Consider the following 27209-nt stretch of genomic DNA (forward strand, 5'->3'; position numbering starts at 1 on the left):
CCTATACTCCTCCATTTTATAATGTTCCATTCTCAATACTGAACTTTTCTTTAGTCAAGAAATAATCCCTAGGTTTATAAAAACCTGAGGGTGATTTCCAGTGAGCTTTATCAGGATAGAGGAGCAAAAAGACCACAGGTAATACTGGATCAAATCTGTAGGAAAAACTAATTAATCAGCATTAGCACAAAACTACTGTAGGGCAACAGGTTTCAGTAGTTAAACATAAATCACAAGGGTCTGTTTCTGGCATTATAAAAGGGGTGACCTGATTTCACTGGGTTATCAACTAGTATTTACAAAGCTACTTGGAATTGTCCTGTTTCTTCATTGTTGTCAAGTAATGAGAGTTTTGATGATGGGGAAACTTCATTTTTCAAGTGCAGGATGATCTGAGCTGAATGAGAAAAAGAATGATTAAGGGAGGGAAGGAAGGCAGGCCTGGCATCAATTTGAACACATTTTGCTTTTTCCTAAGGTGCATGTCTCCACGGTTATGATAATAGAGTCAGAAACATGTCCATCACTTTAAGGGTCTTAGTACTAATGAAGACTGAGAAGGATGAAATGATAAACTGAGCTACCACTAAACAGGCTACCACTAGTGCAAATCCCTAACAGAGTAACATATCCACCACCAGTATTCTCAGCAGCAATATATTTAAACACAAAAAGAACTACATATATATGATATTGTCATATAAATATTTCCTTTTATTTTTTCATTGTTAAAATTTTTAAAAATTTTGTTTTTATTTCTTTAAAAGCATACTTTATTAAAGAAACACTGGAAATGTGGATTCTTTTTGAGAAATAATCATCTTCACTGACAGATGATATGAAGAAACCAAATTTCTATACTAACCAATAGAAAATTAACCATTGGTGAGTCTAGTTCCAATCCCAAATGAAGGACACACAAACATGTTAGGACTGATTCTGTACACTCAGTTAAAACATTTCCATTCCTGAACTACATTAGCTACTGAAATTCTAAAAATGCTCATTCTCCTGGGTATCCTCTGTCAAAGGGTTTAGTATTTATGATGTTATTTACAGTAACTGACATTTACAAAGGATGGAGAAACAAGAGAACACACTCCATAGTATGTTAAGACCTTCTTTTTAAATGTTCTTAGTGGACTATAATGCTTAGACCTTCTTAACTTGCAGGTGTATTGAATATCTCTTAATATGCTTCTCCCTTCAAATGTCTTTTCATTCTAAAGAGAACATTTTTGTATCTTAGTACTATGCTGTAGAACTGAAAAAAAAAAAAAAAAAGATTCTATGTTTCATACATTTTGAATGAAAATGACCAAAGAAATAAACCCTATATGGACTATTTTTTTTCCTATTTAAATACTGCTACTTTCTATTAACCCTATTTCAAATTTAGAGTTGTATATACATTGTGAAGACGTCCACGTACACAAGTCTCTACAGAACCTCCAGTTTTATTCTAAAACTTCCTCACACACACACTAGAGAACTGTATTTTCACTTTCACATGTTTAAACAACCCAAGAAAGTTGGCACACTTTAAAGCTGACACTTTTTATCATTATAAAAACAGGCTGAGATTAAATGGTGACCCTAGCATTTGGTTACTGACTGATTAGCTAGGCTCCTGACTTCTAATACTCATTATTATTGGCTAATTTCACATTTGATTGTATGTATAACATGCATTTCCCAGGAGATAATCAGGGAATGCAAAAATAAAAAATCCTAAGCAGGTGATTTTGCTACTTTAAGCATTTCTGGTAAAATAGCTAGTTGAAGTTAAAGAAGAAAGCTACTAATAAACAAAATCATGGGGACAAGTTACCTGTGGATTTCATTTACTCACATTAGGAATGGTCCTCCTTATTGGAAGCTAACTGAAAACAGACTGGACCATGACTTTCAGCTGTATGTTTGGCATTTTCAAATACTCCAATGATGCTCTCCAATAACTTTATTACCTTCAGTTTATGACACCATACTATGCTTTTCACACTTTAAATTTCCCATTTCCATAATCCAAATGTCAAAAAATCACTACACATTCCCTTATACAATCAAAAATAGGTTTACTGGAATGTTTTTAGTTATAGCTGAAGGCAGCAACATTTACAACATTTAACTTTTGTTACATCTATAAACATGTGAACATTGCTTACAAAGCAATTGTTAATTGAGAAGAATCTTGCAAATCTCGATGGAATGGTTATACTCATCTTTCAGCATGATGATTTGGTACTCTGCAGAGGCTCCCTGACCACCAGCCTGATCCCCACCTCGATGCAATAAATACAAGTCCTTATGCCATTAAAATAACAGTATGAAATATCCTCATCAGTGTTTAACTATATATACAATAGTGAATTGGCAAGTATCTAGTTTCAAATTAGACCCTTGGAATATGGCAAAATCAAGGCTGGTTATCTTTGCCTCAAACATAATTATTAAAAGCAACATTTTGTTGGAAAGGAGGGAGATAATTGGACATTCTCAGTGCTCCAATTTGAAGTGATACTTGCCTCTTAATTTCTTGAAAAAGAAGCTGTGAAAGTTTTATATACATGGGTTTCATTTAAATTATGCAGCAACCTTTTATTATTATTGTCCCAGATTTTGTTTAATGAAGATCTGTCATCAAATCAAGTACGGTATTTCACAACTATAAGAACTGCAAGAGAAAAAAATGGAAAAGAAACATCAAAATCAGATTCATATGTTATGTGAGAAACAATATTCCTAAACGTAGTTTCCATTGTGAAAAGAGGTAATGGGGACAATTTTAATCTGAAATGATAGATAACACATGGGAATGGAGAAGCAAAAATGAGACAACCTAAATGTCTAATATTAGCATTTTGATCAAATAGATTAATACAAAATCATAGTATAAAGAGGCTAAAATATTTAATAACATGGGAAAATATTTAGAAAATATTGATTTAAAAGTATACATATGATCTTAGTTTTTGAAAAACATGTTTATATATTATTAATAGGAAAAGACGAAGTATATACAATAGTTATATTAATAGTAGCTATCTCTGTGTGCTAACAGAATAGCTGGATTTTATTTTCTTCTTTATGCCATTCAACATACCACTGGTTGATTCTTGGTACTGGCAGTAGTTATACTCTATAAAGTCACCACAAACACTGAAAGAGTGGATACTGAACCACTGCTCTGAGGGCAAACATAGGCTTAAATTCCTGCCAGCCTCTGGCTACAATGTTTTTGACAAAACACAGTACATAACCTTGTTTTATAAGTTTCTGGGTAGAGACACCTTATTTACTATACAGTGTTGACTCATTAGCCCTGAACTCACGGCCAACAGGACTGTCACTTATGCCTGAACGAAGCTTATCTAACACACATACTTCCTCCACAAGGCACATTACAGCCTTGTACTCAGCAACACTAGACAGCACTGGAGCACCTGTACACCTGGGGGCCATGTGAAACAGCAAAACCATTAACAAGATTGATAGAAATGTGAGCAATGTGGCACTGAACAGTCTCTGAAGGACACCTGTTTACTTCATGAGGTGGGACTGAGGCAGAGCATGACATTAGACATCAGCTGGGATATGCACATCAAGAGATCCAAAGTTTCCACCTTTCTGACTGCATCTGCCAATGATTCCAAAGCACTGGGGTAAATGATCAATGCTAACTAGTAGATGAATTCACAAACACAGAATCCACAAATGGGGATAATGGGAACTGACTCTGTCTTTGAAACAAAACTTTTTTTTGTCTGTTTAAAAGTAGTATCACCATGGAATTTTTCAAATGGTTATTCTGAGATACTGTCCAGATCTTTATAAAATCCCTGTAAACACAGAGCAAGAATTTTGGGAGAAAAGGAGATATTAAAAATGATCTGACCAGAAAAGGACAAATATATGATATAACTTATATGTGGAAACTGAAAAGTAATACAAATGAATCTACATACAAAACAGAACCAGACTTACAGTCATAGAAAACAAACTTCTGGTTACCAAAGGGGGAAGAGAGGGGGAAAGGACAGATTAGGAAATGAGATTTACAGATACAAACTACTATAAATAAAATAGATAAGCAACAAGGACCTACTATACAGCATAGGGAACTATGTTTAATATCTTGTAATAACCTACAGTGGAAAATAATCTGAAAAAACAAACTGAATCACTTTGTCATACACCCAAAATTAACACAACAATATAAACCAACTATACTAAAAAAATTTTTTTTAATGATCTGACTTTAAAAAGGGAAAAAAGGAAGGGCAAGAGTTATGCTTCAATGATGGAAATGAAGCTCAAATCCAAAACAAAAATTATCATCTAGAGAATTTATCTGGATTTTCTTCAAACGCAAAAATTATCTAGACAATTTATCTGGATTTTCTTCAAACATGGTATTATGAAATGAAGCAGCCATACCTAAAAGTTAATAATAAATAGAAAATGAGTGTTATGGTCTTGAGTGTAACAGTAGCCATATATAGCCTCAAACAAATCACGCAGCCCTGTCATTCTTGTTGAGAATCTGATGAAAGATAGTCTCACTATAAAGACGTACTTATGGGGACTTCCCTGGTGGTCCAGCAGCTAAGACTCTGTGCTCCCAATGCAGGGGACCCAGGTTCGTTCCCTGCTCAGGGAACTAGATCCCACATGCTGAAACTAAGAGTTTCCATGCTGCAACTAAGACCTGGTACAGCCAAAATAAATAAATAAATATTTATGTTTTAAAAAAAAACCTGTACATATGCATACTCATGTAAAATTTTATATACAATTTATATGCATTTTCAGAGTTACAGATTCTAGGTTAAGAGCTCCTGTCTGGAGCCATAAATCATTACTCAACCCTGGCATCAATCATACTAGGTCAACTGAAAATAAAAAGGAAAGTTTTAAAAACTTCAAATGATACTCCACTAAATTAATAATCCAGTAAATACTTACTGATAATCACTAACAAAAGGATAACAGCAACCAAAGCCATGATGGCTTTTATCTACAACACACAAAAAACAGAAAAGATTAATGTTTCACGTCTTTATTGTCATTCTATTTACCACATTACACTAACTCATCAACAGACAATCTCCTTCTATGAAAGGTTTCCAATTTTTTTTTCATATAAACTTGACTATTTGCAATTAATAATCAGAGTTCCCCAAATTTGAAGAGTTATGCTTGTGTAGATTTTACTGTTCAAGGCTACAGAGTAAACAGTAATAATCAAAGCCTTCACGGGCCTGGTCTTTTTGTCTCTGATTTCACAAATATTTCTAATGTAAGGCTAGGAAAAGAATAATCGTTTAGCAATTCTGTCCAAAAATGTCAGGATATTATGAATACCATTGGCATCCAATATAGATGGTTCAATATACATAGTATAAAGCAGCATTTCTTATAGAAATTATTCTCAAAGTATTAATATATTGGAATTCTGTTAGTTTGTGCTCCCCTTGTTTTCTTAGAATTTTTATCTCCATTTTGAGGAATATAATTTAAACTTTTCATGAATAAACCTCATTTAATAAATAACTTGCCTAAGAGCATTCTGTGTGTCAGTTTCACAGATAGGAGAAATCTTAAGATTAGTCCTTAGCTACTTAATATTTTAGGTCCACATCATCTCTCTCTATAAAATTGTCACATTCCTTATCTAATCATAAAATGCATTAATTATAAACTGATTTAAATTCAAATGAAAGTGTTATCATCAACAATTTTCACAGATAACTGATTAAAGATGGTTCATTCAGAAAAAAGGTACCCAGTTGTTATAAACACATGAAACATTCTGGTGGATATCACAAATAGCAACTAGAAGTAGCTAATGAAATGTTTCTAAGATAAAAATACTGCTGACATTTTAGTAGCATTATATTCATGACAAAAACAAAGTGACCAAGAGAATACATGGAAGCTTTGCAATTTGAATTGCAGGGACCTATCATATGATAACCAAAAAATGTAGACACAGACTCAGATCAAATGAATATAGGCACATTTTCAACAGGTGTCTGGGTCCACAGTACACTATAAAGTACTTTAGTGACAAAAGTGATCCAGAGAATATATGGAAGCTTTGCATTTTTTTTTAAACCTTAAAACATTTCTAAAGTAATTTTGAATTTTACAATAGCTTTTCAAATTTACCAAAAATACATATTAATTTGCCCTATTAATTTGTGCTAGGGCTTAATATTTACAAGATTTTAATGGAAATATTAATAACAATTTAAAAACACCGAAATAAACAGTTTCTAACACTGGCCAGGAAATGTTTACAATCAAAAATGGCAGTATTCACACGTGTCCAAAGTGCACTTCTTCCAAACGACATGGACAAAAATCTGTTTCTCATTAAACATGTTCACTTATTTATGTTAGAAGTCAGGTTTATTGAGATATACTTTACATACAATAAAACTCCCCCTTTCAGAGTTCATTTTGATGCATTTTGACATCGAGTTGTCAATCGCAGTTGAACATAAGACACTTTATCACTCAGAAAGTGCCCTCATACCCTGCTGTAGTCAATCTCTACTCCTCGACCCTTAGCCAGTGGCAACCTCTAATCTCTTTTCCATTTCTATAGCCCTTTTCTTAGTCCTTCCTAAATAATAACTCTGAAGTTAAACCAGAAAATGGCAGTGATGTAGAGACTATTAAAAATATAAATTAAAAATATACTCTAATTTTTCCCCTTAAAAGCATGCTATTTCTTTGATCTGGACCCCATGAAGTACAAAATGAAAATCTATAGCTATGGTTAAAAAAAGCTACACAAAATGTACATTATCATTTTATTAATGGCCATGTGAATGAGTCATGTGTATGTATGGGGAGAGGAGGTTAATGGCTCATTGACTTTTTGTTCCACCAAACTAATTTCCAGAACAGAATATTTGTATAGAGATAGAAAATTTACTCATTTAAAAAACCCAGAAAATTTAAATTCTAGACAAGAGGAGCAATGAAACTTGTATCTTCCCCTAAGTTCTATTTCTGAAAATAAGAGGATTCAACAGGTACACAGACAAAAAGAAGGAAATCTAATGAAACTCTTGGAAGAAATCCTCAGCATATGTCAACATCATGTTTTGAAAGTTATTCCTAAACTGGAAAATGAGAGACTTTAAAATGATACAAAGTATCAGGAGGAAAAAGATGAGATGTGCTCATATGACATGAAATTTTCTATAAAATCTTGAGAGAAACATTTTTCTGCTTGATAAGCAGTAGCCATACTTGATTTAAGAAGTAAATTCATTTCTATAAGATGTTTTGCAGGAATATATCAGCATATAATGATTCCTAATTTTTTCCTTGTTAAAATGTTTTACTTCTTATTCCTCTTATCCAAGTACAACCAGGCCTGACCTTGCCAAGCTTCTGAGATCAGGCAGATGGGTTCAGGGTCGTATGGCAGAAGACTCTAGAATAATGAGGGACAGTGGGATTTTTTTTAGCCCCCCCATTTGCCATATGAATTCTGACACATTCAATTGCTTTTATTTTTTTCCTCCTTTCCAACAGAAAATTATATTTTTCTCTAGCTTGCATTCTATTTTCTAAACATCTGTATATAATGGTATAGGTTGCTCCAAAAAGGTACTAATAATAAATTATAAGTTAATATTTCTTATAAGTCTAGAGGAAGCTAAATTATTAATAAAATGTGGTTTATTCTCTACGAAGAAACCCATGAAAACATCCTTTCAGGCACTGCTTGATTCCTTTAGTTATTTCTAGCCCAAAAGATAATAATTCTACAAATATTCAGAGTTCCACCGTGTCTCAGGCTCAGAATATGTAATAATGAGCAAGAGTTGTAGCCCCTGTCCTTACAGAGCTTATAATCTAGAGGCCCTTTTTCCTTTATGCCTTTGATCACCACTGGATATGCTGGCCAACCTATCCAGCATCTTCTGATTTACTTACTTTGCATCCGCGCCACCACATTTGCCTTCGAAGCTGTTTGGATCTGTTGCTAAAAGCAGTTGCATTATCCGATAAGCTTTCTATATCACATAGAGGATGGAGAGAAGGATTAAACGACATAACAGGATTCTTTTATCTAGTCACACAAAGACAAGAAAATATGAATTTCTACTTCTGCAAATTTATTCCCCTTTAAGCATGAAAACAACATCTTTCCTTTCCTCCACCCACAAACTCTGGCATTCTGTATTCTTGAAAAAAAAAAAGGAAAAAGTGGCTGCAGGTCAGTTTGCTCAATCCACTTTTATGATAAGAGTAAGAGAAGTCTTCTAGGGCCTCAGTGCTTTCAATAAACTTATGAATTCTGTTAGAAAATACTCTCTAGAAACTCAAATACCTGGCACAACTATAGAAAAAATCTACAAGTGGAGAAAGCAGATTCTTAGATGATATCAAAAGTGATTCTGAAGCAAAACAGTATGAATTTTTAAAGTGGTTGAATAATATTTTTTGTTAAACAAGTCTGTGAAGGATTAATCAGACAGTCATTCAGCCATTCATCATTTAAACGATATGTGAGTACCTAATAAGTGCCAGGAACTGTTAAAAGAATAGAGACTAACATCTGTCAGTAAACAAAGGTTACTAAGTCACCAGACAAAGCATGAGATAAATACGCTGGATAAGTTTGAAATAAGTTTGAATAGAAGTGATTAGGCCTATTTTTCATGAGATCAGGAGAGATACAAAGTACATCAACATAACAGGACAAAAGAAAAAAATACTCTAATTCTTCAATAATGAATTTTTAATTTTTCCATTCTCAACCAATCAATTAAAGCAATAATACAACAATAAGATGTTTCAAACTAAAGGGAGCTAATACATACAACTTAACAATGAAGTTTCAAACAACCCAATTGAAAAATGGACGGAAGACCTAAGTAGAAATCTGACTTGTGGTTGCCTAGGGTGGGCAGTGGGTGGGAGGCAGTGGGAAAGGATGGATTGGGAGTTTGGGATTAGCAGATACAAAACATTATATATAAGATGAGTAAATAATAAGGTCCTAGTGTGTAGCACAGCGAGCTATAATCAATATCCTGGAATAAACCATAATGGAAAAGAATATGAAAAAGTATATATATGTGTGTATATATAAATGCTATACAGTAGAAATTAACACATAAATCAACTATACTTGAATAAAATAATTTTTTAAAAAAGTAAAGGAAGCTAAAGTTAAAACATTAAAACCATAAATACCATTTTTCCTAAGACAGGATTTCTAAACTTTGGCTAAAAAAATGGGAGAAGTACACTATCAAAATACAGATTAAGAATTTCAAGAAATATATGAGGTATCTGTACCTGATTTGTCCTGTAGTTCATCTAGTCTCTCCCCTCTTTCTATTACCTTTGTAATATTTTCTTGCATGACATCAATGACTTCATCCACCTGATTCTGAACACTAGTTTAAAAAAAAAGATTAAAAAATAATGTATTCTTGAGAATTTTACAATTTTTGAAAATTTCATTAGATACTGTAGAAAATAACAAGTTCTCAGAATCATTCAAGTCTAAAGTTTTTAAGTTTAGGGCTTGTAGCAACATTCCTTCCATTTGTGGGCTTGAGTACTCACAAAATTAGAAGACAACATAATATAAATAAAAGTAATATTTAACTTAAAGATAGTTTATTCTTAGTCCGGTTTCTGCAAATTAAATGCATTGTCAGAAAGCTCAGTAACTGCCTATTTGGTTCATTTTTGTAGCCCCAGTACCTGTTACACTGCTTGGGACAGAGTATGCACTTAAGACTTATCAGTTCAATAAGTGAACAATTTGGGTATAAGTCCTGACAAGCACATCCAGCTACTTGAGAAAGAGATACAAGGCAGTGAATGTAGAGATCTGCATTTAACTGTAATGGAAGCAGAGCTATTGCTCATCAAGGACCAATCTTGAAATTTCTAGGTAGTTCTCTTCCATGAGATGCCAGAGACAATAGCCTAAACAAGGTGCAGCAGGGTGGAAATGGACAAAATGTACGGCAACTCCTACACACGATCAGATATTCTTTATATCAATATACCAACACTACATGTGATTTTAAAACAAAACCAACGTAACTGAAGCAATCATTACGATCCTAGAATCCCTATAAGCAAAAGACTCCATGGATATAAACAGATAATTGGAATAGAACTTGTAAAATTCCAGATTAATTCTTACTAGATGATCATAAACCTAGGGGTATTATCTCAACAGTATGACATACATGTAATCTCTATGGCTAATGGAAACTACCCAACATTTAATTTTTCTATCAAGTGACAAATTACTGTTATGCTCTCCTTCAGATAATACTTTCCACTGGTATAACCTTCTCAATCCAGCTATTGTATAACTCTCATCCAATACATTCAATACAATACACTTTCAATTAGGATAATGGAAAATCTCATGACTGTGCTTCTATATTTCAAGATATTTTCATTCCCAGAACACAACTTTTATAGAAAAAAAACTTATATACTTATTTACTTTAATAAAAAGGATTAAAAAGGTAAAAACATATTTTCCCATGATCTTTTACATTTCATAGCAGTTATAATACTTTGATTTCTATTTGTATTTTATGTTGGTCCTATCTTCACTATTATACCATAAATGCAGTAAAAACAGAAATTGTCACACTCACTCATCTGTTTCCCAGGTCATGTGAAATGGGCCTGGTAGAAAATAGGCATTCAACAAATATTTTCTGATCTGAATTATGTATTTCATTTATTCAAAACTCCTTACTAAGGAGTTATTATTATGCTGTTCATTGTGGACACCCATGTGAATGTTTTGAGCCTGATCCTCAGCAAGATCACAGTCTAGTGGGGAACACTGGCAGCTAGGATTATACTACCATATGTTAAGTGCTATAATGGAAGGAAGTCCATGGTATCTGTCATGCAGCCTAAATCAATCCAGCCTGGACCAGAGATGCCATCAACATTCTGGTGCTAAGTTTTAAGGCGTAAGAGTAAATTGGGCATAGTTAAAAGAAGAAAAAGGTGATGGATGGTGGGAAATTTGTAGGCTAAAGGAATAAGAGGAGGGGATCTTTCAGGAACCAATGATTAGCTGGATATGGGTGAAGGAGTTAGGGCAAGAAAAGGGTAGAGAACTTCTAGATTTATAAACTGAGCAACTGAGTAGATATAGATGATGGTCATTAACTGGAAAAGAAAATTAAGGACTCAAAGGAAAAGCAAGTTTTTGAAGGAAGGGGTGGAGATTTATCTCATTTCCAGTTAAAAAGTCATGTGGTAGAAGAAAGGACACAAGACAGAACCTACCCTGGAAAATATAAAGGCACACAGAGAAAAGACATTTTAACATTGTTTTTAATCCTCCTTGGAGTTTGACAGCACTTGAGCTCCTGAAATGTCTCTAATTATCACCACTACAGGGAAGCTGCATGGTATAGTATAGAGAGACCAAGCTCTGGATGCAGACAGATCTGGGTTTGCAATTCAGTGTCATCACTTACTATGTATGTGGCTTTGCAGGTCATTTTGCAAGCCTCTTTGAGCCTCGTATTTTCTCACCTTTAAAATGAAGATGATAATTTTTCCCTTATGAGAATTATATGTGACAGTGTTTTTTAAACACTTAGCATGGTTCCTAATGTTTGGTGTGTGTTTAATGTCAGTGTTCTTTCATTAAGAAAGCAAAAAAGTTCATGCTCTGCTACATACACTCGTCCCTTATTTTATAAAGAAAATATTTATTTGCATAGTTAACACCCCATCTTGTGGCCTCTTAAGGTACTGTTGACAAAAAAAGTTTAAAAGGTCTGTTGTATTGCAGTTTTATATTTTTGCTGTTCATCATGGAACATTCTTTGGGGACCTTATAAAATTAAAAGTTTAAACCAAGGCTATATATAGTTAGGAGATTTCCTACCCATGGAAGAGAATGTCTACAATTCACTACAGTGGCATTTATAAGGCTATTATTTAATTTAAAAGCAAAGGAAACATTCTAAAGAGAATCATAAGTCTTTATATAGGCATGTGAATATTTAAGATCTTTCCCAAAAATCTTCCCTAAAAAGTAACACTGGAATACTAACAAACCCATTAAAAGGACCTACTGTATAGCACAAGGAACTATATGCAATATCTTATAATAATCTACAGTGGAAAAGAATATGAAAAAGAATATATATACTTTTTCAGATTCTTTATATATATATATACATATATATATATATATATCTGAATCACTCTGCTGTACACCTGAAACTAAACCCTGTAAAACAACTATACTTCAGTAAAGGAGAAAAAGGGACACTGGGCATGTTTTGTGGAATTAATGTTATCGGTATGTCAATCAAATTTGAACAAAGCAACAATGCTTCGGACCCACACTTGTATGGAAATGTTACATATTAAGTGGTAATAACACACCTTAAAGAAACTTACCAGTGCTGGCAATTTTAGTTACTATTCATAAACAAATCCCAGGTATTTGTCCTTGGGCAAGTGGTGTGGCATGTTATGCTCCACCATTTTGGACACACGTTTGAGTCATGCCTTGGTTAGATAGGAACTCATGGGGTTGTGCCAATAAGGTTTAAATTGTGTGGTTTGATGACTGATCACCTTCTAAGTAAATCTGATAAGTCTTCAGCTCTAGAGTAAGAACTCAACAGTCCCTTACTGTTCTAAAATTCTGTGATCAAAGTTATTGTGATAATTTACTATGCACATATCCATATTCACATGTATGTGTGCTTGGCACTTACTAATATAGACATAGTCTGCAATGCCCACTATGTACAACCAACACTGGTTTAGGAGTTCAGCCGGGAAGTCATACTGAGAAGATTCACTGGGCCATACTCAGTACCAGGCTCAGTCTGAGGAAAGATGTCAGACAGGAAATGAAGCATATTGGCAGGGAAAAAACAGATGTGTCATCAGTGGAGTCCTCTTCTCCAATGGCAGGTGAGGTATGTATGTGGGTGGACAGAGGAGTCACTTCGGCTCAAAGAAGGAGAACCTCTTTGCCATGGCATCCTTGCAACCTTCAATGTGTTGTGGTACTTCTGGAACACGACAGGGTGAGTGACTTATGAGGTGGTCTTACTCACCTCTCCATCTCCCTCTGAAGACTGTCATGAAACAGTCTGATGACACATGAAGCTTTCTGCAGGATCTATCTGCAGACTATAAACCCCTATAAACCTGGGCTAGAACTGGCTCCTTTGTAACAGGGTATCTCACAACTCAGACTGCAGCTTCCTATAATCATTTTTGGTGTATAGGACAAGAACCTAGGGAACTGGCATCTTTGGCTACTCTTCCTTTGACAACCTATGTGAGTAATAAACTGTCTGGATCTAAGTGGCTCATTGTATCTTGACTGTCGAAACAGACCCTTGAAGCAGCAGAGACTCTCTTCTGCTGGCCTCGAAGGAGCAAGCACTGTGGGTTCTACAGCTGTAAGGAAGTGAATCCTATCAACAACTACCTGAACTTGGTCAGGAGCTTCAGATGAGATCAAAGGCTGGGCGACGCCCTCATTTCAGCCTTGTGAGACCTTGCACAGAGGGCCCACCTAAGCAGTGACTGAACCCCTGACCCATGGAAAATGTGGGTTGATGAAAGTGTGCTGTTTCAGGCTGCTAGGTTCAGGGTAACCTGTTATGCAGCAAGAAAAGATGAAAACATCCCATTTAGTGTACTAATTTGCTGGTACCTTGATTCTGTATTTCAGAATCCATTAACTAGGATTTGGCTAAGTGTGGGCCTATTTCTTCATTCCAAAGGCTATGTGACTAAAACCCAAGTATCTCATCAATAACTTGACACCATATTATAGCACCCTTCTCACTATGTGCCATCTACATCCAGACTTAGGGGAGCAACTACCCCTCCTTAGATCTTGAACCTGGGCCATTCCGTTTATTTTCCAGTTTATCTTTTATAGCGTGGTAATTTTCTAGGGCTATTTCACTTCTCCAGTTATTCCTTCTCCCTTCTTGTCTGGACTCACATACTTCTTACATTAAATACATTCATTATAGCATTACCCACCATCTCCCACCAATAATATATACAGAAAAGCTTTAAACTGAAAATTAATGAGCCACAAAACTTAGATCAGGGCTTCCCTGGTGTCTTACTGGTAAAGAATTCACCTGCCAGTGCAGGAGACATGGGCTCTATCCCTGAACTGGGAAGATCCCACATGCCTCGGAGCAACTAAACCCATGCACCTCGAGAGAAGCCACCATGAGGAGAAACCTGCATATCAAACTAGAGTAGCCCCTGCTCACCACAGCTAGAGAAAAGTCCACAGAGCAACAAAGACCCAGCACAAGCAAAAATAAATGAAATTATTAAAAAAAAAACCCTTAGATCAATAAATGGGTTGCTGCCACTGCTAAGTCATTAGAATAAGCAATAGATATGAATAAATTCTGGGAGTATATAAAGATACTGTAATTCAGAAAACTAAATCTATTATGTTGCTTTTATTGTCATGCTGAAAATGGGAATCATGTTATAAGATTTAGAAGCAAAACAGACCTTGAGATTATACTAAATAAATGAATTTGATATATAGTAATCAAAATCAACAACCAGGAACTGCATTTCCTTAGCTATAATTAAGAGGTAGCTCTGCGAAAAAAAAAAAAAAAAAAAATGACTGGGTTTTTACAACCTAGAATATCAGTTTACATCAAGGCTCAGCAAATTTTTTTCTGTAAAAGATAAGACAGAATAGAGTTTTTAGATTTTGTGGATCATAAAGTCTCTTGTCACTACTACTGAAATCTGTCGTTATAGTTTGAAAGCAACTAAGATAACAGGAATGGCTGTTTCAATAAAACTTTAAAAAACTGGATTTGGCCCATAGGTTATAGTCTGCCAATCCCTGGTCCAGGTACAAATATGATAATCATTTAAACAAATAAGTATCTCACAAACTTACTGCTTAATTTTATCATTTCTAGGTCCAAATCTTGGTCCAGATGGTCCTCTTCTGAAAAAAACCCAAAAAACACCAAATACAATTAATAAGGAGAGCATTAAAACAAACCCCAAAGCAGAAAATACACACATGTTGAATTCTAAACATGGATCATTCATCATAAGGAACCAGATTTTACTAGTATTGACAGACCTTAACAATATATAATCATGTCTGTACTTCACTGGTACTTAGTACAGGCTGTCACAACCCAATTCTTCTGAATGTTATCAGTTTCAATATAATTCTTAGTTACACACAGATATTCTAATCATTAAACTTTGAAATACCACAACCAAAGTGCTAGGGATTATGAATAACTTTATGATCAATTATAAAATCCTCCTGCAATGCAGGAGACCCCGGTTTCATTCTTGGATCAGGAAGATCCCCTGGAAAAGGGATAGGCTACCCACTCCAGTATTCTTGGGTTTCCCTGGTGACTCAGACAGTAAAGAATCCGCCTGCAATGTGGGAGACTTGGGTTTGATTCCTGGGTGGGGAGGATCCCCTGGAGGAGGGCATGGCAACCCACTCCAGTATTTTTGCCTGGAGAATCCCCATGGACAGAGGAGCCTGGCGGGCTACAGTCCATAAGGTTGCACAGAGTTGGACACGACTGAGCAACTAAGCACACAGAACACTGTAAGTCCAATTACCTTGAATTTAGGCTCTAATGAAATGATAATTTTCAGGGATGACTATAGAGGAAAATCCATTCAAAACACTAAGTTCTTTAAAGTATGTTTTTTGATTACTTATCTTAAACTTATAACTAAAGGGAAATGGAGTCTATGAAAATATTAACATTTCTCAAATTATTTCTCCATTATAATCAAGTGTTGTATCATTTAAACCAATCCATTTTAATACACTGGAAATAAAAATTTTTGGATATTTTAAGGAATTTTCTTTCTTCTGATGATAGAAAACAAGCTATAAACCACTAAACTCAAAGAATAGGTTCTGGCCAATTAAACATTAATTTACCATTTTCCCCTACTCCCAGCTCTTGGCAACCTCCATCCTACCTTGTGTCTCTTATGAATCTGACTACTCTAGGTGTCTCAGGTAAGAAGAATCATGTGAAATGTATCCTTTATGACCAGCTTCCTTCACTTAGCATAATGTCTTCAAGGTTCATTCATTTGTAGCATGTTTCAGAATTTCCTTTTTAAGACTGAGTACTGAACTATTCCATTGTATGTACATACAATATTTTACCCATCTATCCATTGACAGACACTTGGGTTACTTATACCTTTTGGCAATTATGAATAATCCTGCTATGAATGTAGTGTTGAATAATCTTTAAAAATTATTTTGGAATTTTATTTGTCTCCCTTTCAATACACAGACAGAACCACAGTGTACAGGCGTTGATTTTGATAAGTGTGCCGGTTTTGTCATCAGGCCCTTCAGAAGTTGTACAGCATTATTTGGGAGTAAATCTCCAGTGTACAGAGTTGGCCTGAAAAGTTTGTTTCTTGCTTACATTCAGGTAATCACTTATGTAGCCAAAGCATCTGACCTTCTTTTCAATAATGAGTCCTTTGTTCACAGGTAGCTATTGCTGTAGTCTAAGGCTTCTCACTGTAATTGGCACTGTTAGCAATTAGCTTTTCGACTCTGGAAATTTTGTTACCTATAGGAAATATTCTTCCCACTTCATCTGACCTTCCTGCCAAAAATGGTACTATCTCCTCTTATTGGATTTGCCTTCCATCCTACAGGCTCTTTTTGTCCATTGCCTCATGACTGTCAATTACTTTTATAAAGTGTTTTTTATTGGGGGTGGGGGGAAAGTCTTTACAAAAAACTCCACAACATTACAGCAGAGGGAGGTAAATGCTTCCTCCCAGGCTTACCGTGCTACATCAACCTTCAGAGAAAACTCCTGCAACAGTATGTCATCCTTCCTGTCTTTGCAATTAAAACTTAGGCCCTTTCTAATTATAACTGCAAAGGATGGATCAAGTTAATTAATTGTGACAGAGCATCAGGGCAATTCAATGGGGAAAAGATAATCTTTTCATCAAATGGTGGTGGCACAAAAGGCCATATGTCCCCTGGTCCCTTTACTTCAACCATATATAAAAAATTAATGTACAACAGATTATAGACCTAAATGTAAAAGCCAAAATGTTAAAACTTCTGGAAGAAATCAAAGAAAAAAATCTTAGAATCTTTGGGTTTGGAATAAGCAAAAACAATAAGAGAAAAATTTAATAAACTGATTAAAACTCTGCTCTTCAAAAGATAGTTAGGAAAATGAAAAGATTAAATTATAGACTAGGGGTAAATATTTGTAAAAACATTTATCTGATGAAGAACTTGTAAAACATATGTAAAAAAAAGCTCCTACAACTTAATAAGACAAACTTAGAATTGGGCAAAAGATTTTAACACATACATCATGAAAGAAAACATGAGAATGGTAAACACGCACAAAAGAAGTTGTTTAGCATAATCTGTAGTTAGGGAAATGCAAATAAAAACCATAACGGAATACCACTATACACCGACAAGAGTGGCTAAAATTAAAAGACTGACCATACACAGTGGTGATGAGGATTTGGAACAACCAGAACTTCCATACAATGCTGGTGGGAACGTAAAGTGGTACACACCACTTTGGGAAACAGCTGTAAACATATGCCAGCCATTTAAACATAAATTTAATGTATGTTAAGTAAACATACTTACCATCCTAAGTATTTACCCAAGAGAAATGAAAGCATAAGTCCACATAAAACCTGTACACAAATGTTTACAGCAGTTTTATTTATAATACCTAAAAACTAGAAACACCCCAAATATCCATCAAGAAGTGAATGGGTAAATGTTCATACAATGGACAACTACCCAAAATTAAAAGAGACTAACTATTGACACATAGGACAGCATGGGTCAAACTACTAATACATGTGACCTCAAGGGTGAATCTCAAAATAATTGTGCAGAGTGAATGAAGTCAGTAAAAAGAAAAATAAATAAAGACGCATACTGTATGATTCGACTTACCAAAAAAATATAGACAATACAAAGAACAGTGATAGAAAGCAGACTACTGGCTGTCGGCGGACTGGAAAAGTGACAGATTACCAAGAGGTTTGAGGAAACTTTTGAGGTGATGGCAATGTTCATTATTTGATTTTTCTGATGATTTCACAGGCATACAATGGATATGTCAAAATGCATATGGTACACTTTATATGTATTTTACTGTATGTCAGTTACACCTCAATAAAGCTGTAAAACAAACAAAAATAACTTACAGAAAAAAGTCCTCTTCTTCGTCTGAATCATCTTCTAAAAGATTTCTCTGTCAAAAAAAGAAAAAGACTTGAGTTTTCAGATTCCCAGGGGCTTACAAACTGTTAGGGACAGAGCAGTGAAACAAGTTCTATCCTGGTGAAATTTCTTAACTCCAAGCTTCCAGACAGAGGGAAGGATAATTACATGTGCTTCACCAGAAGCTAAAAGATATGGAACCGCAGTGCAGACTTTCTAAGAAAATGCTTATAACACAGAATCCTCTGACTGACTGACCACAAGGTAGAGAGAGGTCACTGAAGCTGGCGTGGGAGTAAGGAATGCAGGCAATCAGGAAGGAGCAAGTCCTTTCTCCTCCCTCTGCCTTCCAGTTTCTATCTATTTACAGAACCTAAGAAGGAGTCAGGAGGCAAAGGAGAAATGTACTGCAGTTGCAGAGTCCAACTCCAGCATCAGAGAGAGGAGGTTTTGGAGCTCAGAGACAAGGCTTAACAACTGGCACCTAATAGTGACTCAGCCCACGAATAGCCCTCTACACATATTTGAACTTCCAAACAAAAACAACTTTATATTTTTACCTTATAAGATACAATCGTTTTTCTTAAAATGAGGAATGTCTCACCTCCTCCCCCAAAGGCGAATATATAAAGTTTCAAAAGGAGGCTAAAGAAGAGCAAAAACGAAAACTTTTCGGCATACAAGACCTCCAACAGTATATACCTTGTAGGTAGAATACTGCCTCCCCACAGATGTCGACATGCTAATCACGGAAACCTTAACTATGTTCCCTTCATGATAAAAGGGACTTTGCAGAAGCAATGAAACCAAGGATCCTGAGGTGGGAAGGTCAATATGGATTAATCATGTGAGCCCAGTCATCAGAGAGTTCTTAAAAAAGAGAGGCAGGGACTTGCCTGGTGGCTCAGTGGCCAATGCAGGAGATAAGGATTGGATCCCTGGTCTGGGAGGATTCCACATGCCCCTGAGTAAACTAAGCCCATGTGTCACAATTACTGAACTCATGCTCTAGAGCCCATGAGCCCCAACTACTGAGCCCACATGCTGCAACTACTGAAGCCCGTGCGTTCTAGAGCCTGTGCTCCTCAAAAAGAGAAGTCCCACTTGCTGCAACTAGAGAAAGCTCACATGCAGCAACAAAGACTCAGCACAGCTAAAAACAAATAAACAGATAAAAGTAAACAAACTTTCCAAAAAAGAGACAAGGAGGCAGAAGTGAAAGAGGCAGGGGGCACTGGAAGATGCTACACAGCTGGATTTTAAGATATAGGAAGGGGCATGAGCCACACAGGGCAGACAGCCTCTAAAAGCTGGGAAAAAGAAAGAAAACAGCCTCTTTCCTAGACTCCTGAAGGAACACGGTCCTGTCAGTGCCTTGATTGTAGCCCAGTAAGATCCACTTTGGACTTCCGGTCACTAAAACTATAAGATAATAAGTTTGTGTTGTTTTAAATTTGTGATAATTTGTTACAGCACCCATAGGAAGCAAATACACCACCCATGTACCTTTTCTGAGGAAGTTACCCAAGGAATTACACTGGCTAAGAAGAAGATTCAATCACAACAAAGATCTTAAAATGGAGACTGATATACTCAGTAGGTCTAATAAAATGTGTGGTCAAATCTAAAGGGAAGATGATAATGTGATTATGAATTATAATGCACAGCTATTGAAAAAGAAAACATGTAATATAAAGAAAAACTTTAAAAGAATCTCAAACTTTTCTAACAAAACCCAAAAGCAGGAAGAGGAGAGTAAAGTGAGGAAGTAACAGCAAAGTGACATGCTCATCTTGGTGGAGAGAGAAGTGGAGGAAAGGGGAAGAGGCCTGGAATGAAAAGTAGTCCAGAGGGGCATAGTTCTCAGCATGTTGACAGAAAACACAAATTTAAACATTATTGTTAACATGTATGGGTTTCCCATGTGGTGCTACTGGTAAAGAGCCTGCCAATGCAGGAGAGATGGGTTCAATCCCTGGGATGGGAAGATCCCCTAGAGAAGGAAATGGCAACCCACTCTAGTATTCTTGCTGGAAAATTCCATGGACAGAGGAGCCTGGTGGGCTACAGTCCATGGGGTTGCAAAGAGTCACATACAACTGAAGCAACTTAGCACGCACACATGTTAACATGCAAAGTTAGTAAAAGAGAAGGAAAAAGGAAGAAAGGGAAGAAATTTTTTAACTGTCTAGTGGTCCTGCGGGTAGGGGAAAAGTAAGGAAAAATAATCAGCTTAGCAAAAGAAGTTAGGGAAACTTGGGAAAACCTAAGAAATATAATGAAGGACTTCCCTGGTGGTCCAGTGGTTAACAATCTGCCTGCTAATGCAGGGGACGCAGGTTTGCTCTCTGGTCCAAGTTAGATCCCACACACTGTGGCGCAACTACGTCATGCATCTCAAGGAGAAGCTCTTGCTTCTTGAAGAGAAAGCCCACGTGCCACAACAAAGAGACAATGAGCTTCAACAAAGACCCAGTACAGCTAAAAAATAAATAAAAATAACATCATGAATATCATTATCTCTATATCATTATAAATAATACACAATGAGCAAGAAAAATGAAAAGAGGATTGCTCAATATTTATTTAACAAATATGTTTGAGCATCTTCTGTGTACCAGGCACTGTTCTAAGGACCAAGCACCAGCTTTGAACAAGACAGATAAGGTCTGAGCTCTTATAGAAAAATATCTGATGGTGATAAAAGTTATGCAGAGAATTAAAACAGTGATGGGATAAAAAGTGACAGGGTGACTAAATGAGATTAGGCTGTCAAAGAAAATCATTCTCAAAAAGTGAAATTTAGGCTCAGATCCAAACAATATCAAAGAGCCAACCAGAGATTAAGGTGAAGCACATTCACTGCCAGCAGAGGGACCAGCTAGTGCAGAAAATATCCAAGTAAATTAGTTATCACAATAAATATGAATGGTCTGAATGCTCCTATTAAAAGTAAAAACTATATGTGAAGTTCAAAAAAATTCCAGCCAGTATCTATTTATAAGAAACTGACCTAAAATAAATGTCAAATAAAGAATGGAAAAAAGAGAGAGATGGAGAAGATATGCTAGCAAATTCTAACAAAAAGTAACAGGCTGGGAAAGAAATCTGCAATATACTTTCAGACTAAAGGGTCTGATTATCTCTATTAAATAAAGATCTCTGACAAACCAGTAAGAAAAAGACACAAGACAGAAAAATCATCAAAGGAGAGAAATAGACAATTCCTAACAGAAAAAAAATGGCCAATGACCACATAAAAAGATGTTCAAAGTTAATAATATTTAGGAAGATACATTAGTGACTTCTTTCAACAAATATTTCTAGAATGCTATTGTAGCTAATAAGTAACAGACAATCATTACATTCATAACACAGCTTATTTGCCCTGTATATTAAAGATACAGTGTTTATTATAGTTGCCGAATGAGAAACACAATGAAAACCAATGTTTTTACACTTATCCACTGAACAAACACAAGTGCTAAGTATACATTATCACAAAAAGGGTTACGTAATACAATAAGATAGCATTTCACACCCACTAGGCAGATAATAACAAGTGTTGGTGAGGAGAGATTGGTGGTGAGGAGAAATGTGGAGAAATCAGAACTCTTACGTATTCCTGGGGGGGAATGTAAAAACTGTGCAGCCACTCTGAAAAACAGTTTGGCAGTTCTTCAAAAGGCTGCACACAGAGTTACTATAGTACCAAGTAATTCTACTCCTAGATATTTACCCCAGAGAAATGAAAATATGTGTAATGAAATGAAAACAAAACTTGTATGTGAATGTTCATAGCAGTAGTATTCTTCATAATGGCCAAAAAAATGTAAATAAGCCCCAATGCTCATTAACTGATGAATGAATAAAGTGTGGGACATTCATATATTGGAATATTATTCAGCAATAAAAAAGAATGCAGTACTGATACATACTACAACATGGATGAACTTAGACAATATCATGCTAGGAAGCCATTTACAAAAGACAACATAGTGTATGCTCCCATCTATATAAAATGTCCAGAACAGACAAAGCTATAGATCTATGGTTGCCTAGGGTTGCAGGGATGAGGAGAACAGGGGTTGATTGCTAAAAAGTACAGAGTTTCTTTCTGGAATGATGAAAGTTGACTGTGGTGATGATTACATAATTCTGTACTAAATATTAATTACTAAAATCCACTGAATTGTATACTTTTAATGAGTGAATTGTATGGCATGTGAATTATGTCTCAATAAAGCTATTATCAAAAAAGTGTCATAGAAAAGAGAAACAAAAGTTAAAAAGTTTTATAAAAGTGATTTATAAATTCTTAGAACCCGTTATCAAATGTCATGATTTGATAAACATTCAAAAGGAGGACTCTATTTAAACAGCCAATTTTGTTCAATTCTGATATCTAATATCCTATTTTTATATCAAATTGTGGTAGCAGTCAACCAACAATGTAGAAAGGAAGTGCCATTCTCTGAAGTAGAACCGAGTGAGACTGCATATCTTATATTGTTGAGTATATACATAAAGTTGATTTAAAAAGTTTACTAGCAATTTGTCTATTGGTGGATTCTATCCCGCTTCAAGAAAAACAAAAACAAAAACTGCAGAAAGAGAATAAAGGGATGACAAATGATTCCTATACTATACTTCAAGATACCTCTATATCATAACATGCTGGACAGAAGCTCTGTGCGAAAAAGGAGTGTGTAAAATGAAGTCAAGTAGAGGAGAGACCATGCCCTCCAGTTTTTAGCATGATGCCTAGCATATAACGGGTAGCAATATTTATCTGTTGCATGAACCAGCAAATAAAGGAATGGTAGGAAGACAGGAAGCGAGGGAGGGCTTCAGGTGGATGAATGAAAAACAACAGCTCTAATTTCTTCCCTCAATAAATCCTTATTGATTACTTATTCTAAAAGAAAGTTATCTACAATATTCATATCAATGTTGTCTTCCAAAATGCTGCATAATTTCTAGATTTATACAACTCTACATAGAATATTCCAAAAAAATAAGAAATTGAACATTATATAAAAGCTACTCTGGCTCTGAGGCAACTGCAGGACCAGAATTCTTTATCTGCAATTCCAAAATCTAAAAAGTTTTGAAAACCAAGAGATTTTGTAAGTTTTGCAGTCAAAACTCACTTGGAGGAAAAGCTGACCTGAATTGATGTTAGCTAATTTGTTTATAGACTTAGTTAGAATAACCAGACATTTCACTGAGAAACATTAGTATGTTCGGAGGTGCTGCTCTAGACTCCCCCAGGAGACTCTTTTAAAATGTGCACTAACTACCTCTGTAAAATCTGAAAAATTCTGAGGAACTCCAACCACATTTGGCTCCAGAGTCCGAAAGAAGATATTGTGTATTTATACGAAATTCCCCTTGAAAGACTAGAAAGAAACTGGGAACAAAATGTGGTCACTAATAGAAACAGAATTTGGCTGAGTCCCAATCTAAGTGACATATATTTTTTAATGTTTTCTGTGAAGAAAACATATAGGATTCAAATATAGCCATAAACATTAGATTTTTCTAAAATTATTTACAAAGTAAAACAAATTTTTAATCTTTCCTTTTTCAAGATTAAGATTCTGAACTTACCCTTTCACTTTTCACAGAACCTGTGACATCATCATCATTTAGGTGGCGCTTGAACTTGGGAGGCATCTTTTTTAATGAGGTACTCTTCTACTTCCAAGCAGGATAAATCTTTACCACCTTAAAGAGAAAATAAATTTCATCAGATTTGAAACTTAGGGGTGCAAGCTAAAGTAGTAAAAACAGCACACAAGGCCTGATGTGATGGGGCCCCCTCCACTTCTCTGACTTTAACTGCTCTCTCTCACAGGGTCTCCACACAAGTGACCCTGGCCTCCCTCCATGCGAGGACTCAGTACACAAAAAATAGTTAAAACCCTGAGAAAAATGGAGGCAACTTTTAGAGAACATGTGGAGAAAATCAGTGACAACATTTTTATAAAATGAAACAGAAGACTCCACAGGAGAGGAGGGTAAAACAGGAGGTTGTCCCCTTGCAAGTGAGACATCAAATGCTTAAAGATTTTAATTTGGAGTCAGAAGACAGAAAACACTTCAAATTCTCTCACTCACTTTCAGTGAGTTGCATCAACAATGATTCCATTTCCTCATCTGTAAAATAGTGACTTCTAGGCTTCTGCATGGAGTTGGGATGGTCATATCAGATTAATACATACATGCAAAAACATTCTGTAAATTATAATGCCCTGTTCTAATGCATTACCCCAGGTGCTCCAAGGAAAGGGATATGTTTGCTAAGTGCTGGGTTAAACAAAGTCAGGTTTTCTGTTTGCTACAGAAAGTCTGTTTTTAAAATGTTTATTTGCATTGAGTTTTTCCAGGAACATGCTTGAATATGCATCATACTCAAAATTTTCTTGAGAAAAAGCTGACATATGCAAACAGAAGTTGTCAGTATCTTGGACAAGAAGATGGATGAATAATGAGAACAGCTAAGGTGTACTGAATATTTTACTATGTGTTAGGCACTGTGCTCAGTAACTTACACACATTTTTTTTTATTCTTTACAACACTTCTCTGAAGTAAGCACCAAGAAACCAAGAGAAAACTAAGGCTTGGTAAAAGATAACAGCATTAGTCACTCTACTGATTGAAATAGCAGAAACATAGGCCTAAATTATTAATGACTGTGCATGATCAATTTTAGTATTTACTCAATAAGCTGTCTATCAGGTTACACAATTCTGTTCTATAAAGACCATTTCCCTGTAACAACCGAGCAGCCCTCTTTCCCTTTGCACAGAACCACCTCTAAGATCTTTAAGCATAAGACATCAGTTTGGTGGTTAATCATTCACTTAAAAAAGAAAAAAACAAGCCCAGAGTCCAGTTTCATAAAAGATAAAGTAAAATTTTAAGTTGACTTCCCATCCAAACAAACTGATATAAAACACTCTTCTTTGATAAGAAATAATTTTCCAAACCAGAAACTTAATCACTTGTAACAAAAACCAAGTACTTGCTACCTAAGTAACAGCTCGAGTTCTTCATTCTACAATATTTCTGTCACGCACATTCAGCATCTGACCCATTTTATTCCTCATACTTCGATTTCTGAATAATTCATTCATGCAGAATGTTACAGAAAGTATGGAGAAACAGGTGACAAAAGAAGCAACCAAAGGACTCGAGCTTTTAATTATACCTGTATTTTATTTATATTTTAAACCTTACAAAACGGCTGCTTCAACATCCAAAAACAAATAGCAGGCAGACTTACATAACATCTTTGTGAAACGTACAGTAAAACTACAAGTTTAACGATGAGCAAACCCAAATTCAGGGTCCATAATCCAAGAATCAGCTTCATGAAGGCAAGAAATCAGTGACTGACAAACATAAAAGGCATCAACAAAGCAGCAGGCAGATTATTAACTGCACTTGATGAACGACAGGGCAAATGATATTTGCACCAGACGACTAGTAGAAATAAACCATGCCCAGAAATTAGACTTATATATATTCTCCCTAGATCTCTCCTGCCCAAAATACATATAAATTCAGGTGTTTGTGTCTAGGTATATATGTAAACAACAGAACCTTCAGTGATGTATTTCAACATCACCAATACATTTTTATGTCACATCACCATAAGCTTCTTATGCCATCATCATACGTTCACAATTTCCTGTATTTTTTGAAGAGGCAGTACGTAATAAACTTCTAACCTGTTGTTTAGTAAATGTTGGCTTCTTTTTTGCTTTACGCAAACAACAAGCACACCAAAACCCCTAGTATTTCATTTTAGAAAAAGCTTGAAATCTGTATAGAGGGCTCCCTTTTCCCAGCCTCCGCTGCCTTTCTGACTCCTCTTCCTCAACTCTCATCAGCAATCGTGGTTGGTGCAGTTTCACGGAAATAAGTGACTTGGATGGACACCGCCTGAAGATGTTCTTCACAAAAGCTGTCAAAGTGTTAATGATTCACCTTACCCTTCCGGTCATTATAAACGCAACGGGATTGGCGCGCTCTCTCCCCAGTCTTTGAATAAAGAAACAAATTCATCCCTCCAGCGAGCAGCCCCGTTCACCCGCCCCCCGCATCAGTCGCACCGGGTCACGTCCCCCGCCATCTGCTCCAGACTCTAGTCCTTTTTACCCCAAGATACGCACTCACATTCCGGGCTGCCTCCCACTCTTCTCGTCTTCCCTATCCCCGCCGCTGTTGTCCTCCCATCTCCCCAGAGCACCCTACAATTCCTATTCTCCCCCTTAACCGCCCCTTATTGCACACCCAGGTCTTGATCGTTCTTCCTCAGGGTAACCCGCCCCTCCGACCCCAGCCTTTCCCCACTCGGCGACCCCCGAGGCCAGCCCCTCAGCCCGACGCGGACGTTGGGGGCGGCGAGGCACGGACGCCGTCTCCGTTTCCTTCCTCCGCACATCCGCCCCTCCCGTCGGGCCCGGGAGGACGGCCGTACCTGAGTCTCCCGGGGAGCTCCCGTCAACTCTCCCGGGCGGGCGGCGCTGGACGGGCAGGGGAAGGAGTGGGAATCGGAAGAAGAGCTCGGGGAGGGGGAGACAGTGGGCGCGGACCCGGCGTCGGCCGCTCAGCCGCAGCTGCGCCCCCGCTCATCGAGCCGATCGGCCCTCCGCAGCCTGGCTCCAGGCTGAGGGGGCGGGTCCAGGCCACGGAGATCGTCGAGGGAGTCGATTATTCCCCTCAGCTCTCCTCTTGGAGGCCGCCGCGGACGCGAAGCTTAGGCATGGATGCCCCAGGTGATTTTGTCTGTTCAGGGAGGAAACACAGTCGCGGGTTCCCGGGTCCCAGCCGAGGTCGGGCGTTCCGGGGAGGTGGAGGAAGGACTGAGAAGTCACTCAGCGCTGGGCGCTGAAGGCCTGC

General features: G+C 36.5%; 1 protein-coding gene across 1 annotated transcript; it reads right to left on the minus strand.

The window, feature by feature from the left end:
* VAMP4 (vesicle associated membrane protein 4) lies at window positions 1-26961 on the minus strand. The gene is made up of 8 exons (XM_018060312.1): window positions 26788-26961; window positions 23909-24025; window positions 18280-18326; window positions 14963-15013; window positions 9331-9431; window positions 7960-8039; window positions 4966-5017; window positions 1-2674 (listed from the first exon to the last, which is right to left on the minus strand). The coding sequence occupies exons 2-8, from the start codon at window positions 23972-23974 to the stop codon at window positions 2646-2648; spliced, it is 426 nt and encodes a 141-aa protein (XP_017915801.1). The 5' UTR covers window positions 23975-24025; window positions 26788-26961; the 3' UTR covers window positions 1-2645.

Source organism: Capra hircus, chromosome 16, assembly GCF_001704415.2.
Source record: "Capra hircus breed San Clemente chromosome 16, ASM170441v1, whole genome shotgun sequence".
Taxonomy (NCBI): domain Eukaryota; kingdom Metazoa; phylum Chordata; class Mammalia; order Artiodactyla; family Bovidae; genus Capra; species Capra hircus.